Source organism: Bos javanicus, chromosome 11, assembly GCF_032452875.1.
Source record: "Bos javanicus breed banteng chromosome 11, ARS-OSU_banteng_1.0, whole genome shotgun sequence".
Classification (NCBI taxonomy): Eukaryota; Metazoa; Chordata; class Mammalia; order Artiodactyla; family Bovidae; genus Bos; species Bos javanicus.
Genome location: NC_083878.1, coordinates 43,381,626 through 43,401,113, shown reverse-complemented (window position 1 = coordinate 43,401,113; position 19,488 = coordinate 43,381,626). Strand labels below are relative to the sequence as shown.

At 38.4% G+C, this 19,488-nt stretch overlaps 1 protein-coding gene and 1 pseudogene across 5 annotated transcripts in view; both read right to left on the bottom strand.

Annotated features, from left to right (window-relative positions):
• PAPOLG (poly(A) polymerase gamma) overlaps window positions 1-18,522 on the bottom strand; it is a 33,979-nt gene extending 15,457 nt beyond the window's left edge. For 3 of the 5 annotated variants that reach the window (XR_009739381.1, XM_061432476.1, XM_061432473.1), the window contains exons 1-8: window positions 18,279-18,511; window positions 16,044-16,205; window positions 14,498-14,564; window positions 6,630-6,711; window positions 6,288-6,397; window positions 4,430-4,483; window positions 2,534-2,645; window positions 308-397 (exon numbers count right to left, since the gene is read on the bottom strand). Coding sequence is in view for 4 of the 5 variants with exons in the window: in XM_061432476.1 (XP_061288460.1) it covers window positions 308-397; window positions 2,534-2,645; window positions 4,430-4,483; window positions 6,288-6,397; window positions 6,630-6,711; window positions 14,498-14,564; window positions 16,044-16,205; window positions 18,279-18,295 (694 nt within the window). In the remaining variant the exon portion in view is untranslated. Of the gene's footprint in view, window positions 1-307; window positions 398-2,533; window positions 2,646-4,429; window positions 4,484-6,287; window positions 6,398-6,629; window positions 6,712-14,497; window positions 14,565-16,043; window positions 16,206-18,278 lie in introns of all 5 variants that reach the window. The other 2 variants (XM_061432477.1, XM_061432474.1) reach the window with 2 other exon arrangements.
• On the bottom strand, window positions 7,504-14,491 carry LOC133257040 (large ribosomal subunit protein eL39-like; annotated as a pseudogene).
• Window positions 18,523-19,488: the final 966 nt, after the last annotated feature.

Sequence of the window (19,488 nt, the reverse complement as noted above, 5' to 3'; positions counted from 1 at the left end):
CTGCTGACGATGGCGATAAAGATGATTAAGATGGTTCTGCCTACGGAGAACTTGAAGATGAGTAAGGATCTTACTCTTCAAGTTCTAACTCATTCTAACTCTCTGGCTGAAACCTAAGATGTAGAGTCAGGGGCTTTTAGTTTTCACCTATGGAAGAAAAAAAGAGTCACATCTGAAAAAGAAAGAGCCCCTCCAAAACTTACTGTACCTCAATCCCCCACAGTAGTTTCCTATGTCTGTCTACCATGAACAACTGAAAATTGTAATTTTATAACTCAAGGTAAAATTAAAGACTTTGGATACGTACGTTTTGCCCATAGTTTAACTGCTCTTAGGGTGAGTCTGAAAGTTTCTTTATTTGGCACTAAATGCAAAATTTCATCAGTAACTCTACATCCTGAAAAACACAAAGCATTCATTTTTCATTATGCAACAAATTCCAGTTAATTCAAACAACCTTTTAACTTCAACTCTCAAATGCTAAAAATATCAAAGGTAATAAAATATGAAGTTTAATTTCTCCATGTAAATTTAGGCCTTATATAACAGAAATCACTTTGCTTATAAAGAATTAAACAGCACATAGGTAATGCAATCTAATATTAAAATAAGAGATGAATCTGAAATTATTTTTCTCCACATCTGGCTTTACTGTTAGTCAAATGCCTCTAAGTTAGAAAACTATTATTGCTTTAATGCAAACCTTATCCACAAATACTGTAGTCTATTGCTGCTCTGGAAATATAGCAAAACACAATGATTAAGTTAAAGAAGATACTATAAACCAGTAGTTCTCAAGGTGTGGTCAGTGGACTCTGGGGACTCTATTAGGTCAAATCTATTTTTGTAATATTAATGTGTTCTTTGACTGTTTCACCATGTTAAATTTGCACTCATGGTGCGAAACCAGTGTTGGATAAAACTTCTGGGATCTAAGCAGTGAATCAAAGCTGTGCCAACAAAGTGTACTAGTAGACAATATTATCTTCACCACAAGTTTGCAGTTAGAAAACAGGAGAGGAATTTGTGTGATGTCTGAACGTGTTCAAGGTAAGCTAACTATGTTCTTTTTTTCAGGGAACATCAGTTTTAGTAGAAGAATGATTGACACACAACTGTGGTTATTCATTTTTGGGTATTTAGCAGACATTTCATAAAAAAATGAACAAAATGAGCCCCTCACTTTTAGAAAACCAAATGATGAAATTTATTGAAATAAAACTCGAGCTTTCAAGTAAAAATCAGAATTTTGGACAACTAGTATTTGCTACTATGAGCTTGACAGCTTTCCAAGACCTAGGCTTTTCTGATGAGACTGGTGGTGATAGTGATGAACGTGATTTTTTAAAAATTATTTTATAGTAGTTAGTATTTAGAATATATAAATAACTTTGTGAGCCAGTATTTTCCACATACCTAAGGCATGATAAGACAGAATCATGCACAGGTAAAAGATCCATTCAAAGAATCAGACACACCAATATATTTTAATGTAACAAGCAGACCTTTTTTAACAGTGTACAAAAGTTAACTGATAACAGTTTCAGGTTCTATATTCTAATCAACACGTAAAAAAGATCACTTTTAATTCAGCAGAAAAGGGAACAAATTACTGATGTATGCTACAAACATGGATAAACCTCAAAAACATTACGCAAAGTGAAAGAAGCCAGACACAAAAGACCATGTATTATATGATCCCATTCATATGAAATATCCAGAAAAGGTAAATCTACAGAGATAGAAGTGGTTGTCGGCAACTGGAGGTTGAAAAGGGGAATAACTGCAAATGGGTATGAGGGATCATTTGAGAATGATAAAAAATGTTCTAAAATTCTACTGTAGTGTACAACTGTGAATATACTGACTACTAAATTATATACCTAAAAAAGATGGATTTTATAGTATGTAATTATACCTGAAAAAAGCTGTTAAAAAGAAAAAAAAACTGTTACTGGTCAAGTTTTGGTGTAGTATTAAATATCCACAATTATGTGAAAGGGTATTAAAATACTCCCTTTTCCAATTACATATCTTTAAGAAGTCAGAATTTCTCCCTATGCTTCAAAGTAAAATTTTATGATACTGACAGTAAAAGCAGATATGAGAAATTAGTCACAAAAATGCGAAAAAACCTGCCACTCACACACAAAAATATACCTACATTCACTTATAAATGGATTTATTATAGCTATTTTTAAACGGATTAAGTAAATACCTTAAAAATTTCTCAGTTTTTATTTCTAACATGATATATTGATAAATATAATTCACGTAAATGGAAGATCTTGGGGAGGGGTCCTCAAAAAATGTTTAGAGAGTAAAGGGGTCCTGACACGAATAAGCCTGAGAACCACTGCTATAAATATTTCAAATCTATGTTTTATGATGGTTAAATGTGATCAGATTACTTGTATAAAGAAAATTACATCATTTTAAACTAAGGCTAATTCTTATAATAGTTTTGCAAAAAGATCTCTATTTGTCCAACTATTTTCAAGCAGGTTTCTGAAATTTCTTTTTAGAAGCTTACCATTTAGGCTGCGAATACACCTTATATCAAGGCTTCTTAGTCGAGAGTCATCTCTTAGATCTAAATTTTCTGATATGGTCTGTATTGCCAATCTTGCAAAGACTAAATCAATCTTTGGAAAAATGAAAAGAGAAATATTACTTTTTCTCCTAGTCCATTCTCTCTGTCTTTCCCATCTCAAAAATGTTCCAAAGGCCTATGCAGGCAACACCACATTGGAAAATCACTGCAAAGTTTTGGGAGAACAGTTTTCAAATGAAGGGAAAGCATTTTAATTTTGCCAAGCATTAAAAAAAAAAAAAAATCAAAACCATATGAGTGAAATTTCTAGATAAAGATGGCACATTCAACACATTTACATTCATTCCCTCTTGAAAGCTCACTAAAATACTGGCAAGATTTTGTTTTGTGGTGTTCTAGTGTTATTGTTTTTAAAGGCATAACCTACTAGGTCAAAGAACACAGTAGGAGACAACAGTAAAAACTATGAAAGCTGGAAAACAAATGTTTTTGGACAAATGTAACAGACTGAGCAGATCTAAGAAAGCAGAGATAAAATGTATCTAGGAAATAAGGACAAGAAACTGTAAATAAACTCATAAATAAAAAGGAACACTTAGAGAATAAAAAAGTATTCATAGAAAATAAAGTATGATGGCAGAAATGAAAAACAAGAGAAAAGTTTAAAAGATGAGACAAGCCCAAAAAGGAGAACAAAATATGAAGACACAGTTATAAGTAGGAAGGAAGAAGTTTAAAAAAAAAAAAGGCAGTCCTGGGGGTGCAAAAGTGTTAGGAGTTCCAGGAGGAAAGAAAACAAAGGCAGGAAACACAACAGAATTCAATACAATTTCCAAGAGCTGAAGGACAGGTATTTCCAAATCAAAGAACTAAGTGCCTTAGCACATTTGTTTGAAAAGATACATGGCAAAACAGAGTGTATTACCATGAATTTTACAATGATGAAGACCAGGTGGAAAAAAGAAAACCACACAGTGGCCAAAAAGACAGAACAGGTCACATACAAAAAATGAGGAATCAAATTGGTTTCACATTACTCAACAGAGTATGGGAACTAGATGACAATGAAGCAAACAAGGCCTTCAAAATCCTAAGAAAAATTATTTCCCACCTAGAACTCTATACTTAGCCAACATATCAATTTGGTGTGAGAACAGAATAAAGACATTTTTAAACATGCAAGATCTCAAAAATATGTGCTCTTTTTAGGGAAGCTGGTGGATGAGTGCCTCTAAAATGAGAGCAAGTCAAGAGAAAAGAAAACTAGAGAAGCAAAAGGAAATCCCAGGATCAGTGAAGAGACAAGTCAGAATGACAGCTGTGTATCACTAATGGAGACCAATCAGAGTAGATCTGAATAGATGAGAAGAATCAGTGAGATATTTTTCCAAGATATTAATGACAGAACACCTGAGAAATCCAAATCTATTTAATGGAGATTTAGACAACCAGGAGAGACTAGTTTGAATTAGTAAAAGTATAAAAATCAAGGAAACAACACACAAAACATTAACTTCCGAGAAAACAAAAGTCACATAGTAAAGAATAGTACATTTTGTGCTTAGTTTTGAACTGTTATTTATAAGATGGTAATAACAAAAACAATGAATACTGCTCTAACTAAAACTATAATAATATAATTATTTTAGGAGATTGTGGGAACAAGACGGATGTGTATAAAAATAATGGGGGCAGGGATGGAGGTTGGTTCATCTTCCATGGTGAGGAAGGATTCACCATGACTAGACTATTTGATTCCTTAAAATATGGGCCTATGTAAATCTGATTTTTAAAAAATACAAAACAGTACCAAAAAAACACCCCATACAGGTTAAATAGTTTAACTGTAAAGTCAGAAAAATAGGTAACACTTACTTCAATTCCATCAAATTCAAATTTTATAACAGGCACAAAGGCATCTTCTACAGCCTGCAAAAGAAGAAAACAATTATAACAAATAAGGTGTAATCTTTTCTCTGTCCTTCCCAAATGCCAATAATGTGAATACTTTTTCTCCCAATTTCTAACTCAGTAGAAAATGTGAAAATTTTCTTGGTTTCTCATTCTAGGTAAGCAAGTACTTCCACACTGTGACTGTGTTATCCAAGATATGCAAGATATCCATCAGAGTAGTTATCTAAGTTATTATCCTTCTAAAAATACTCATCAGAAACTGGCAGGGAAAAATGCTATCATTTGGGTATTTACTATTTGTTGGAACTTAAATTGAAAACTGATTATTTACCAAGAGCACTAGTGTAAAAAAGTATCAGATCTCATCACTAATTTAGCAAAAAAATCTATAGTTTGGATTTAGTAGGAATGTTTCTCTAAGCCCTCCTAATCCCTCCACCTAATGAATTCTTAACCTCCTCCTCCATTCCCAGAAACCCAAATAACAAGATCCTCTGAGCTTCACCTTATCCAAGCACTTGAAATTACATTAAAACCGTTTGCTGGACTTCGTGGTTCAGTGGTTAAGAATCTGCCTGTCAATGCAGGGGACGCACATTCGACCCCTGGTGGGAGAAGATTCCACATGCTTTGGAGCAACAAAGCCTGTGCCCTACAACTACTGGGCCCAGGTGCCTAGAGCCTGTGCTCTGCAACAAGATAAGCCACTGCAGTGAGAAGCCGAGGGCTGCAATGAGAAGTAGCCTCTCAACTCGCCACGACTGAGAAAGCCCATGAGCAGCAATGAAAACCCAGCACAGCAAAAATAAAAAATAACTAACTAAATAAAGTGTTTAGTTCCCCCAATCCCTCCATCCCATAAACTATGTTTTGTTCACTCTTGTATTTGTGGGACTAAGGCCATATTGGATGAATCACTGGTGCTGAGATTTTATTTGCTGAATGAATAGCTAGATATACACATAAAGAGTTACTAATAGAACCTTACACATAATAGGAGCCACAATTTTATAGGCAACAACCATTTACCAGATATTACAGTAACTGATTTATGTAAATTATCTCATCAATCCTCCAAAAAACTTTATAAGAAAGTTATCACTAGCTTGTCATTTTATAGCTAAGGAAACTGAGACTCAGAGAGAATAGGTAACTTGACCAAAATCCACTATTTAATATGTGGTAGATTTTAGACTCAATCAAGATCTGTATAACTAAAAAGCTCATGTTTTCATATATAATGGAATATTACTCAATCTTAAAAAGGAACAAATCTGAGACAGCTGAACTAAGGTGGATGAACCTAGAGCCTGTTTATACAGAGTGAAGTCAGAAAAACACAAACAAATATCCTATGTTAACTCAAATATGGAACCTAGAAAAATGGCACTGGTGAACCTATTTGCAGGGCAGACACAGAGTGGGGAAGAGGTGGGGGACAAACTGGGAGAGTAACACTGACATATATACGCTACCACGAGTAGAACAGAGAGCTGGTGGGAAGCTGCTCTGTAACAAAGGGAGTTCAGTCTGGTGCTCTGTGACAACCCAGAGGAATGGGATGGGGATGGGGAGGGAGAGAGGCTGAAGAGGGAGAGGATACATATCTATACTTACGGCAGATTCACGTTGTTGTATGACAGAGATCAATACAACATTTTAAGCAATTATCCTCCAATTTTAAAAAAAAGCTCATGTTTTAACTCACCATCCATTATTTTAAGATATAGCAACTTTTAAAATATATCAGTCATCACAAGCCCTAGCTTTTGCTGTTATTTGTTAACAAATTCAAAATATTAAATAACAGTATACTTACTCTTAAGTTTCTAATGCCATCTTGATGTTTCAACTTTTCAAAAAAAGACTGAAAAAAATCAGATCTCTCCACATGTCTTGGGGCTACACAAAGTGCATCAATGTCAGCTCCTGCAAATCAAAGTGTTATTAGGAACAGTATATTGAGTATGTATTACATTTTTATAAACAAAAACATAATGTACAGAAGAAACTATGTAAGATGAGTATAGGAAAATGTTAACACTGATTAACTCTTGAGTGATGAGATAATGGGAATCCCCCCCCCCCATTTTCTAATTATAAACAATAAATAAGTTTGTTATTCAAAGTTCTTACCAGTAAAACACAGAAAAGGAATTACCTTTGGTGTGTACTCCAAGTCTATAGGAGCCAAAAGTAAAAATCTTTCCACCAACAGTAGCCACAACAGAAGGTGGAAGATTCTAAAATAAAATAAAAAAATATAAAAGGCATTCAATTATTCAAATTATTTAGCATTAAAACTGCCTAAGTGCTCTAATAAACACTGGTGAGGATGTGAAGAAAAAGTAATCCTTATAAACTATTTATGGGAATCTATCAATCACGATGGTGTGATCACTGACCTAGAGCCAGACATCCTGGAATGTGAAGTCAAGTGGGCCTTAGAAAGCATCACTACGAACAAAGCTAGTGGAGGTGATGGAATTCCAGTTGAGCTATTCCAAATCCTGAAAGATGATGCTGTGAAAGTGCTGCACTCAATATGCCAGCAAATTTGGAAAACTCAGCAGTGGCCACAGGATTGGAAAAGGTCAGTTTTCATTCCAATCCCAAAGAAAGGCAATGCCAAAGAATGCTCAAACTACTGCACAATTGCACTCATCTCACACACTAGTAAAGTAATGCTCAAAATTCTCCAAGCCAGGCTTCAGCAATATGTGAACTGTGAACTTCCTGATGTTCAAGCTGGTTTTAGAAAAGGCAGAGGAACCAGAGATCAAATTGCCAACATCCGCTGGATCATCGAAAAAGCAAGAGAGTTCCAGAAAAACATTTCTGCTTTATTGACTATGCCAAAGCCTTTGACTGTGTGGATCACAATAAACTGTGGAAAATTCTGAAAGAGATGGGAATACCAGACCACCTGACTTGCCTCTTGAGAAATTGGTATGCAGGTCAGGAAGCAACAGTTACAACTGGACATGGAACCACAGACTGATTCCAAATAGGAAAAGGAGTTCGTCAAGGCTGTATATTGTCACCCTGTTTATTTAACTTATATGCAGAGTACATCATGAGAAACGCTGGACTGGAAGAAACACAAGCTGGAATCAAGACTGCCGGGAGAAATATCAATAACCTTAGATATGCAGATGACACCACTCTTATGGCAGAAAGTGAAGAGGAACTCAAAAGCCTCTTGATGAAAGTGAAAGTGGAGAGTGAAAAAGTTGGCTTAAAGCTCAACATTCAGAAAATGAAGATCATGGCATCCGGTCCCATCACGTCATGGGAAATAGATGGGGAAACAGTGGAAACAGTGTCAGACTTTATTTTTCTGGGCTCCAAAATCACTACAGATGGTGACTGCAGCCATGAAATTAAAAGACGCTTACTCCTTGGAAGAAAAGTTATGACCAACCTAGATAGCATATTCAAAAGCAGAGACATTACTTTGCCAACAAAGGTTCGTGTAGTCAAGGCTATGGTTTTTCCTGTGGTCATGTATGGATGTGAGAGTTGGACTGTGAAGAAGGCTGAGCGCCGAAGAATTGATGCTTTTGAACTGTGGTGTTGGAGAAGACTCTTGAGAGTCCCTTGGACTGCAAGGAGATCCAACCAGTCCATTCTGAAGGAGATCAGCCCTGGGATTTCTTTGGAAGGAATGATGCTAAAGCTGAAACTCCAGTACTTTGGCCACCTCATGCGAAGAGTTGACTCATTGGAAAAGACTCTGATGCTGGGGAGGGATTGGGGGCAGGAGGAGAAGGGGACGACAGAGGATGAGATGGCTGGATGGCATCACTGACTCGAGGGACATGAGTCTCAGTGAACTCCGGGAGTTGGTGATGGACAGGGAGGCCTGGCGTGCTGTGATTCATGGGGTCGCAGAGTCGGACGCAACTGAGCGACTGATCTGATCTGATCAGTATATTAGTGCAACCACTGTAGAAAACAATTGGAAGGTTCCTTAAAAAAACTAAAAATAGAGCTACCATATGATCTAACAATTACTGGATCACACTCCTGGGAATGTATCAGAAGAAAATAAAAACATTAATTCAAAAAGATATGTTCCCTCATGTGGGTACACATCTAAATTGTAACATATATAAATTGGGAAAGGAGTATGTCAAGGCTGTATATTGTCACCAGCTTATTTAGCTCCTATGCAAAATATATCATAAGTGTGGGGCTGGATGAATCACAAGCCGGAATCAAAATTGCTGTGAGAAATATCAACAACCTCAGATATGCAGATGATACCACCCTAATGGCAGAAAGCAAAGAAGAACTAAAGAGCCTCTTGATGAAAGTGAAAGAGCAGAGTGAAAATGCTGGCTTAGAACTAAACATTCAAAAAATGAAGATTATGGCATCTGGTCCCATCATTTCACAGCAAATAGATGGGGAAACAATGGAAACAGTGATAGACTGTATTTTCTTGGGGTCCAGAATCAGTGCAGATGTTGACTGCAGCCATGAAATCAAAAGATGCTTGCTCCTTGGAAGAAAAGCTATGACCAACCTAGACAGCATTAAAAAGTAGAGCCATCACTTTGCTGACAAAGGTCTGTATAGTCAAGGCTGTGGTTTTTCCAGTGGTCATGTATGGATGTGAGAGTGGGACTATAAAGAAAGCTGAGCACCAAAGAATTGATGCTTTTGAACTGTGGTGATGGAGAAGACTCTTGAGACTCCCTTGGACAGCAAGGAGATCCAATCTGTCCATAGTAAAGGAAATCAGTCCTGAATATTCATTGAAAAGACTGATGCTGAAACTCCAATACTTCAGCCACCTAATGTGAAGAACTGACTTATCTGAAAAGACCCTGATGCTAGGAAAGATTGAAGGCAGGAGGAGAAGGGGACAGCAGAGGATGAGATGGTTGGATGCCATCACTGACTCGATGGACATGAGTTTGAGCAAGCTCTGGGAGCTGGTGATGGACAGGGAAGCCTGGTGTGCTGCAGCCCATGGGGTTGCAGAGTCGAACAAGACTGAGTGACTGAACTACTACCCTCATGATCATTGCAGCATTATTTACAGTAGCCAAGACATGGAAGCAACCTAAATGTCCATCAACAGAAGAATGGGTAAAGATGTAGTGTGTGTATAATGGACTACTACTCAGCCATAAAAAAATAAAATTTTGCCATCTGCAACAACATGGATGGATTTCAAGGGTATTATGCTTATGTAAGTCAGACAGAGAAAGACAAATATTCTATGTTATTACTTACATGTGAATGTAAAAAACAAGTGAATGTAACAGCAAGAAACAGACTTGTAGATACAGAGAATAGTGGTTACCAGTAGGGAGAGGGGCACAAGAGGGGTAGAGGATTAAGAGGTACAAACTACTATGTATAAAATAAAGTACAAGGACACACTGTACAGCACACGGAACATAGTCATATTTTAAAATAATTTTTAAGTGGAGTATACCTTTAAAAATTGCAAACCACTATGTTGTATACCTAACATTTATATATTATAAATAAACTATACCTCAATTTTTTAAAAAAACTGCCTAAATGCTACTGATACATACTACATTTGTCAAATTTAGTGAGCTGAGATTTATAGAGTTTTTTGATTGTAGCTTGAAGTAATGAAGGTATTCTCAGAGGACAGACAAAACAAATTTGTGTCCAGTATACGTGCATACATGGGCTTCTTTGGTGGCACAGTGGTAAAGAATCTGCCTGCCAATGTAGGAGACACAAGATCCCTGGGTCAAGAAGATCCCCTGGAGGAGGAAGTGGTAACCCACTGCAGTATTCTTGCTGGGTAAATCCCATGTACAGAGGAGTCTGACACGCTACAGTCCATGGAGTCACAGAGTCAGACACGACTGAGGGGACACGCACAGATGCATATATCACATACACACACACAGAGATGCATATATCCTTATCTTAAGAAAAATGTTTTCTATCATTTGACCTTACTTGTCCCCTTCAACTGCCTGTCTTTGACTCCTTGGTGACTCTCAATAGTAGAACCCTCAACGACTAAATTAATGCACTTTCAGCTCTCTAGTTAGCATAGTTGACTAATTCCATCTCCCCTTTAGTTTCTGTGACAGATATGCTTAATTTCTTGATTCTAGCTCCATAATATTTCTACAAGGGGGGTCATTCTTAAAACGATCTCCTCATGAGAGGTAATCTAAAAACTTTACATATTTTGGGCTGTATCAGAATTACAATGCTACTTTTCACTGCTTTGTAGAGCCAATTCTAAGTGCCCATCAGATATTTTCACTCACACTTTCCGATTCACCTCAGTAACCATGACTGATAAACCAGATATCCCTCCTTCTGAGATCACTTTTTCTGTTCCTCATTTTCCTTACTGCCCATACCTATAAACTATTATTGTTTTTCCTGGATTACTAAGTCTTAAATTATATTCCTTACACGTCACTTCCTCCCCACCCACCTCCATTCTGTGCTATTTAATAGTATCATAAGTTACTCTCTTGCCATTAATCTTTATTTCTAAATCCCATTTTGTAAAAAATTCACTGGCTGATATTTTTAACTCTATCACATAACTCTTTTGCTCAAAACTTGCCAATACATTCTTTTCTGGATACTGATCCTTGGATCCTATAGACTTTGATGGTATGCTCTTAAGGATCTTTTTTTTTTTTTTTTCCCCAACGTTTCATATTTATTACTGAGTCTCAGACTGATAGTGAGGAAATAAGAAATATCAGGAGCCAAGCATTACAGTAGTGATGTTCTCACTGTGGTTCAGCTGCTTAAAAAAGTGGTCTTAACATGTGTGCCACATGTTATAGACCCAGCTTGCTTCTTATAGACCCAGCTTGGTTCTTCTCCAATGTCTTCTCTTGGAGCTGTACCTGATTTTATTGCCAGTTTTCATTCGAATCCATTGAGGAACGGGAGAATTCTGCTTTTGTTTCTTGGCCAGCAATCACTTTATCCTGAAAGTCTTGTGAGAAGATATGGTGAGGAGAGAACTCAACCGTACATAGGATGGCGGAGAAGAGAAAAGTAGGATCTTTCTTGCCTTGTTTCTTGATCTTCCCTTCTGAAGCTCCAACTGCCAACATGTTACATAACCTAGTCTCCTTTCCATTGCATTTGCCATTTTCCTTGCCTTAAATAGGCCAACGGTTTGATGGCTCAGCTGGTAAAGAATTTGCCTGTAATGCAGGAGACCCGGGTTTGATCCCTGGGTTGGGAAGATCCCCTGGAGAAGGGAATGACAACCCACTCCAGTATTCTTGCCTGGAAAATCCTATGGACAGAGGAACCTGGGGGGCTACATACAGTCCATGGGGTCGCAAAGAGTCAGACATGATTGAGTGACTAACACTTTCACTTTTGCCCCAAATGCTTGCTGTCCTTTCTGCTATCTCAATTCCATCTATTTTTCAAAGTTCACTTCAAGTCCCACCTTCCTCATGAAGCATTCTTCGATTACCCTCCTCTTTATAAGCTCTTTTCCCCACTATGTGCTCTTTCATACTACATTTACTTTTTTTCTTCCCTGTATGTTAGTTTCATCACTTCAACTATATTTACATTCCTTGAAGGTGAGAACTATATCTACTATTTCTAGGCATTTCCCCAAAATGCCTAGTCCAAGTTCCAAAGAGTGGTATGCACTAATTAGTTTGATTAATCTGTATAACAGGATATTATGTTTGTTACTTTCTGTTTAATAGGTATGTTTCAAGAGTACCACAAATTTTATAGCTAGAAAGGCGCTAATAAAATTATTAATGACTAACTGAAACAAAAGGATAGAGAAGCCCTGTTGAGTTTACTTTCCCACTTTGAAAAGCATGATTCTTTCATGATTTATGAGAAAGTGATAAACAGAGCAAAAGACTTGCACCACAAACCACAGTATTTAACTAAAATGGTTTGGAGTTCTAGATTGTTTAAAGTTTAAATATTCCAACTATGCACAGAATAGTAAAATGATATTTGATCTAACTCAAATCCTTTGGATATGTTCCATATAAAATAGGTATAAATGACAGAGAATTATGATATTGAAAATGACCAATCATTGTGTCTATGGAAAGGAAGATGCTAAAACCAATTAAATTTTTAAAAAATAACTGTATTTTGCTTTAAAAAAAAATCAAATAGTGGAAATGCCTCAAATTTTTAACAATGGTTTTATGCCTAGGAATTAAATGGAAACCAGCTAGTGAAATTTGTAAATTAAAGTACTGATGTGAATAAAATGATGGGAAAGCAATTTTAAAAAATCAAAAAAAACCTTTGACCTTGGAACAGATTCTACTAATTTTTCTTTTAGGTGCAAAAAATCCACCCAGTAAGAAAATTAGTTAGGTGCATCTCTCAATAAAGTATCTAGCCCTTTTTTGTGAACAGTAAACACTTGACTTCCCTTGATGTATCCTAGAATATGTATGAGAGCAAAGACCTCAGTATAACCACATTACATGACATAAAGACAACACAAGAAGTCAAAAAGCTTGTTACTCTGATTTTAAATCAATTCTAGCAAGCTGTGTATCTGGTTTGCATACCCACAGCAATTATGGGCTGATTATAGACAGAGACAACAGGTTCCCCAACATTCATTCAATGCCTGAGCTCTGTCCTGAGGTTGTGCAAGTGAATAAGACAAGTTTATTAAAGAGTTGATCAGCTAGTAGCAGAGAAACAAGCATGATTTTTTTTTTTAACTACTCATGACTAGCATTTCACATGCTCAGAATTCAACCTAACAGAAAACTTCAACTATTGATAACCCTGCTGTGAGCTCAAAAATGAGCCAGATAGTCATTTGGCAGAAAAAGTCAATAGTGTAAAGATCATTTATTTAAACACAATGACTGTAGACTTAGCACAGTCCCTCATAACCTTATTCAGAGCCCACTGCTTGAAAGAACCAATTTTATACATATATCAAAGGTTACAAAAGGAAATAAAAGTTGTAAAAGAATTCTAACAGGTGTGTAATTTCTAAACTGATGCAAATTAATGGGCAGAAAGGGATTTTACAGAGACACTACTGCTGTGAGCCCTTAACTTTCAGCTGGCAGCTGTTAAGAGATGGGAAAACTATTAAAAAAAAAAAAAAAACAACTAAAACTAAAAATTTAAAATACAACAGTCTGAGCCACTTAGTAAAGGGACAAACAGTATTATCCAGTTGAACATGCCCTATCTCATTTTACTACAGCCAATGAAGAGTCCCAAACAAATGAATTCAATTATATTCAAAAGATTCTAAGAAAGCAAAGAGATATGTAATTGATTTTAGAAGGAAAAAAGTTAAGCTACTGGAGGGGGAAAAAGCAGTATAATTATAAATTAGGGTTTGCAAACTCCAACGTCTCCTAGGCCAGGCAGGTAAGCAAATGAGGAAAGTATACACGTAAGAAACACAGAAACTGATAATCGACAATTGCTATGTCTGAGAGAGCAGGGAGTAATGGGGACCATGAGGCACCAGAGGGGAGTAGCCCAATTCCATTCAAGCCTCTTCTGGCCTTGCCCCAAGAAAGGCCCAGTGCTGCCATACCTGGTATTTCACAAGAATTCTGAAATCTGGCTTTTAAAATTTCAGTATTTAAAGTTTGGTTTACTACATGTGAGTCAAGGAAGACATTTATGTGGAAATGTAGTCAGACACTGGCTACCTCTGGGGTAAATCCTCATTTATTTAGGACTCAACTGTCTAGAGGGCTTCCCTGATGGCTCAGCCGGTAAAGAATCCACCTGCAATGCAGGAGACCTGGGTTCAATCCCTGGTTTGGAAGATCCCCTGGAGAAAGGAATGGCTACCCACTCCAGTATTCTGGCCTGGAGAATTCCATGGACTATACAGTCCATGGGGTGAAAAAGAGCTGGACATGACTAAGTGACTTTCTCTTCATTTCAACTGTCTAGAACAATTCATTTCTAAGTATACTAAAAATGTTTATCTATTTTTGATCATTCTCAACTCTGCATTTTGTTACCAGGACACAATGAAACTATGAATTCAATTTAGAGTCTTACCTTACTCTCACTGACCTCAGAAATCCATTCTTTTACTAGATTGTTGAGTTTACCAAGAACAACCAGCCTATAATAAAAGATAACATGCTTTAGATGAAAACAAACAAAAAACCCCCACCAAAAACAAACAGTATTTTAAAAAATAATTAAACATATAGGCAGTACCTTTATGTTGGTGCTAGAGTAAAAGCATATTATACACGTGCTAATGCTATCACATCTGTTGACACAAGGCACATCTCTTTGGCATTCTTAGGTTCCTAAGAGTTCCAAAGAGACGATAAATGTGATGATAGTATTTTGGTTTTTGAGCTATTTTTTCAAAATTCAAAAAGCCTAGTTAAAAAAAAAATCAAAATTACCTTCAATAAGGCTGCAGAGGCCAACTGAACTGTCAACTTTCTTGGCCTTACTATGGAATAAAATCAATTCAGTGTGGTAATAGTAGAAGTCAGCACTCTCATTGACAGTTACAAGTTTTTGGATAATAAAAACAGGCAAATTATTTATTGGCTAATTTTTTATAAAAAATTTAACTTAATAAAAGCAATTTGATATTAAAACAAACTTGCAACCAATGGCATATCCAAATCCAAATTAAAAAAAAAAAAAAAGTTTAGGCATCTCAAAGATAACACATGAGAAACTGAATTCCCGATGTGTCCAAACTTGCTTCTCCCTCAGCCTTTCTCAGGTAATGGAATCTCATCCTTCCAGCTGCTGAAACCAAAAATCTTGGCATCATCCTTGATGCCCCCCACTTCCCCCATTCCAGTTATTAAACAAGACATCCAGAAGATGTACCTTAAAAGACATCCAGAATTCTACTATCTCTTATCACCTCCACTGCCATCCCCCTAGTTCCGGTCACCATTTCTTCCTTGGGTTACTGGAACAGTCTCCTAACTAGTTTCCCTGTTTCTGACTTTGACCCTTCTGCAGACTAGTCTCAGTAAAGCAGCCAGAGTGACTGTGTTAAACATGAATCAATCATGTCAATCTGCTGCTCAAAACCCTAAGAGCTTCCCATCTCAGAGTAAAAGCCAAAACCTTTATAATGGTTTTCAAGGTCCTAAATGACCTTTCCCTCCAAGCTCTTTCCCATCTCATTTTCTTGAAGCCCACATTCCCCTTCTTATTCACTCTATGTCATATACCTAGGTTACCTTGCTATCTATTATTTTTTAAAAATACTAGGTACGGTCCTATCGCAAGCCTCTCCTAGACTGCTCTTCCATCAAATCCACAGAGCTCTTTCCTCACTTTCAAAATTTCCCTCAAATGTCAATGAAGACTTCCTTGACAACCTCCAGTCTCAGCTTCATTTTTCTCAGCCCGCAATTGTCATATGTTAACACTGTGTTTATTTTACTTACTTGGCTAATTGTTAAGTTTCCTCCTCTAAGCTCTAGGAAGGCCAAGTGTTCTTTTCATTTTGTCATTTTTATATCCCTACACAGGGACATCACTGGTACATGAACATATGTTTATAGAGTAATGACTAAAGAATGTACTGTAAAATACTTTGCATTTTTAAATGACATACCTATGGTTCAATTCTTCCTCATCTTCAAACACTCCAAATGGTTTCATGGCATCAATTAATTTCTGTGTGTAAATATGATCAATTTCTTTAGGACATGCCAAGCTAATTGGAGAGGTGATTCCATAATGCTTTTGTTGACGCTGGCTGTCCAGCATGGTGTTTCTGTTCAAGAAAAATGAAAGAGCAGAAAAAATTTAAAGTTTCATTTACTGATACATTAACTCTCTCAATCCACTCATTAATTTAGCTACCTTAAAAGTTTACTCAGTACTATTGGTTGGCCGCCCCCCTCCTTTTTTTTTTTTTTAAGGAAAAAAGGATATTTTGCGCTTATGGAGATGAAGGACTATTCATTCTGCTTCAAGCTTTCATGGTTAGGATGTCTTTTCAAGTCAAAAGCAGCCTGTGTTGGCATCAGGACAACTGTGCCAACACCACTCAGCTCAAATGCAAAGAGCCTGAATGGGAGCTGGGCCAGGGCCACCTTGACTACACCCTGCAGACTTAAGTCAAGTACCACCTTTGAAAAGCAGTCAGCCACTTGAAAGAAAGCTCTAAGTAAAAAACAATGCCCCCAACCCCAGGAAAAAAAACCAAAATTATTTGATTAGAAGGTCCTTATGAAATACTCTAGCTTTTAAAAAGAAATCACTAGATGTGTCCCTGAGAAACCTATTAACATCCATTGCATCCATCAGAGTTTATAGTCCTAACATTCTGTGACTCGTTAATTGTTCTTTTCACTGTCTAAATGAAGTCTATGATACCAACTATGATCTTGAGTCCCACTTTCTTATCTCTGTGTGGAAAATGCTGGCCATCAAGGTCCCTATGCTATGCTAAGTCACTTCAGTCGTGTCCGACTCTGTTCGACCCCATAGACGGCAGCCCACCAGGCTCCCCTGTCCCTGGGATTCTGCAGGCAAGAACACTGGAGTGGGTTGCCACTATCTTCTCTACTAGCATTAAAATTCCAAACCCATGGTTCTGAACCTCTCTCATCTAGAGAGGAAAACAAAAGCAAGTGACACAATCCCTGGAGAAGTAAACACTCTGGAGAAATTCTAGGATAAGTGCACAAGGAGACATATACAAAAATGTTCACTACCACACTGTGACATTAAAAAAAAAAAAACCTAGAAAAAACCTAAAACAATCACTAACAGGAAATGGACTAAATCAGAATGTATCTCTACAAAGAAATACAATATTAGTGTGAATTAATTAGAGCTGAAAAATACTATCATGGACAAATCTCAAAGACATACGTTGCGCTAAAGAAGTTGTTGAATAATAAGTGTGGTACTAGTCATATAAAGTTTAAAACAAGTAACACAATGCTGATTATGGACATATACATATGCAGTAATAGCATTAAAAAAAAAATATGCCGCATAAGCATCAAATTCAGAACCGTGGGGAACTCCAGGGAGAGAGGTGAATGGGCCTAGAGGAGGAGGTAACAGAATTCCTTCAGATGTATTCAGTATGTTCGGTTTCTTTTAACTAAAGATATGTGTATACACACACACACGGAACGTTATACTTTGGGAGATGGATGATAGCTACGTAAATGATGCTATTATGTTATTTTAAGCATTTTTCTGTATGTTTAAATTATTTGCTAATAAACCAAAATGTAAGAAGTTACAACAAAATCTTGCCAAGGACCGACACTGTTCCTGACTTATCAAAGTATGACCAGGAGGTACAGACTGGCAGATGTACTGTGGATAGGTGGGGAGATGAGGGAAGGGTGAAAAAACCAAAGCCTGACTAAGAAGAGAAACCCATGGGCTGGGATAGGAGTGAATGCACTCCAGAAGACCTGGAGACAGCCGGTCAGGAAGGGAGGCGGGGGAGGTAGGGGGATGGTATTTGCGCCAATGCAGACAGGAGCAGAGACCGGCTCAGACAGCGCTGGGGGCAGGAGAGTGACCGACAATTTTTCCCCACAGACACACGGGCCTTTCTCCCGCCGCAACCTAGTCTGGGGCGTCCTCGGAGACAGGGCAGCCAGGGAACAGATGGGGACTTCTAGAGTCCCCGAGTCTGGCCAGGTGAGCCGCCGGGTGTAGGGGAGGTGCCCTTGCCGACCGGTCGAGAGGGGGAAAGGAGACTACACGAGAGCTCTGGGCAGGACGCGAGAGCCAGGGAACGGAAACGGGGTCCGTGCTGGCCACCCCAGCCCACCCAGTTCTACCTCACCCCCAACCGCCGCCCCCCACTACTTACGCAGACATCTCTTTCATCGCTTCCTGCGTCTCCCTCACCGGCGAGTTGTCTTTCGCTCTGGAGTCCTGTTCTTGTTCTTCCCTTCTCCTCCTGTCCAGTTTCCTCCGCTTGCTTGTAACTCGCTTGAACGCTCACTCTCTCACTTACTACAGCCGAGGCATCCAACCGAGTAGTGAGAACACCACAAAACCGGCTCTATTTATGACAATACAGCGCGGCCGACGCCAATATGGCGCCGCTTCCCAGCCTGCCTCTCGGCCGCCGCGGCCCCGCCCATGGGGGGGCCTGGGCCCGCCCTCGACCCCGCCCCCTCCTGCTTTAGGTCCCGGTAAAAGGCAATGGCGACCCGCTCCAGTACTCTTGCCTAGAGGATCCCGTGGACCGAGGAGCCTGGTAGGCTGCAGTCCATGGGGTCGCTAAGAGTCGGACACGACTGAGCGACTTCAATTTCACTTTTCCCTTTCATGCATTGGAGAAGGAAATGGCAACCCACTCCAGTATTCTTGCCTGGAGAATCCCAGGGACGGAGGAGCCTGTTGGGCTGCCGTCTATGGGGTCGCACAGAGTTGGACGCGACTTAGCAGCTGCAGCAGGCTCAGTGGCCCCGCCCACAGCTTGGGCTGCAAACGCCGGTCTGGAAGAGAGTTTGGTTCCCTCCATGGTCCGTGGGACTGTCTATCCAGGCTAACTGCTTGGAAGGTAACTTGGAACATGTATTCCTTGTTTATCTTGTGAAAGCCTATGTCATATGTTTTTAAAAACTACACAACTTTGCCTAGCAAATATTATATTAACTCTTCCATTATACTACACCTTTATTTTAATCAGTTATGTGTAGTCTAATCAATCTATTCCTTGAGGCGATTATGCCGTGAGAAGGTCTCACCTAGAAACGTGTGACTTTATAATTACCTGGGAGTGAAGCGAGGTTGTAAATTGGAGACTAACTGTTCACCTTGAAGTACCTCCCCCTGATTTATTACTTTCTAGCAATCAGGTAGGGCTTCCCTGGTGGCTCAGATGGTAAAGAATCCTTCTGCAACGAGGGAGACCTGGGTTCAATCTTTGGGTTGGGAAGATCCTGTGGAGGAGGGCATGGCAACCTGCTCCAGTATTCTTGCCTGGAGAATCCCATGAACAGAGGAGTCTGGTGGGCTGCAGTCCGTGGGGTCACAAAGAGGTACGACTGAGTGACTAAACACAGCACAGC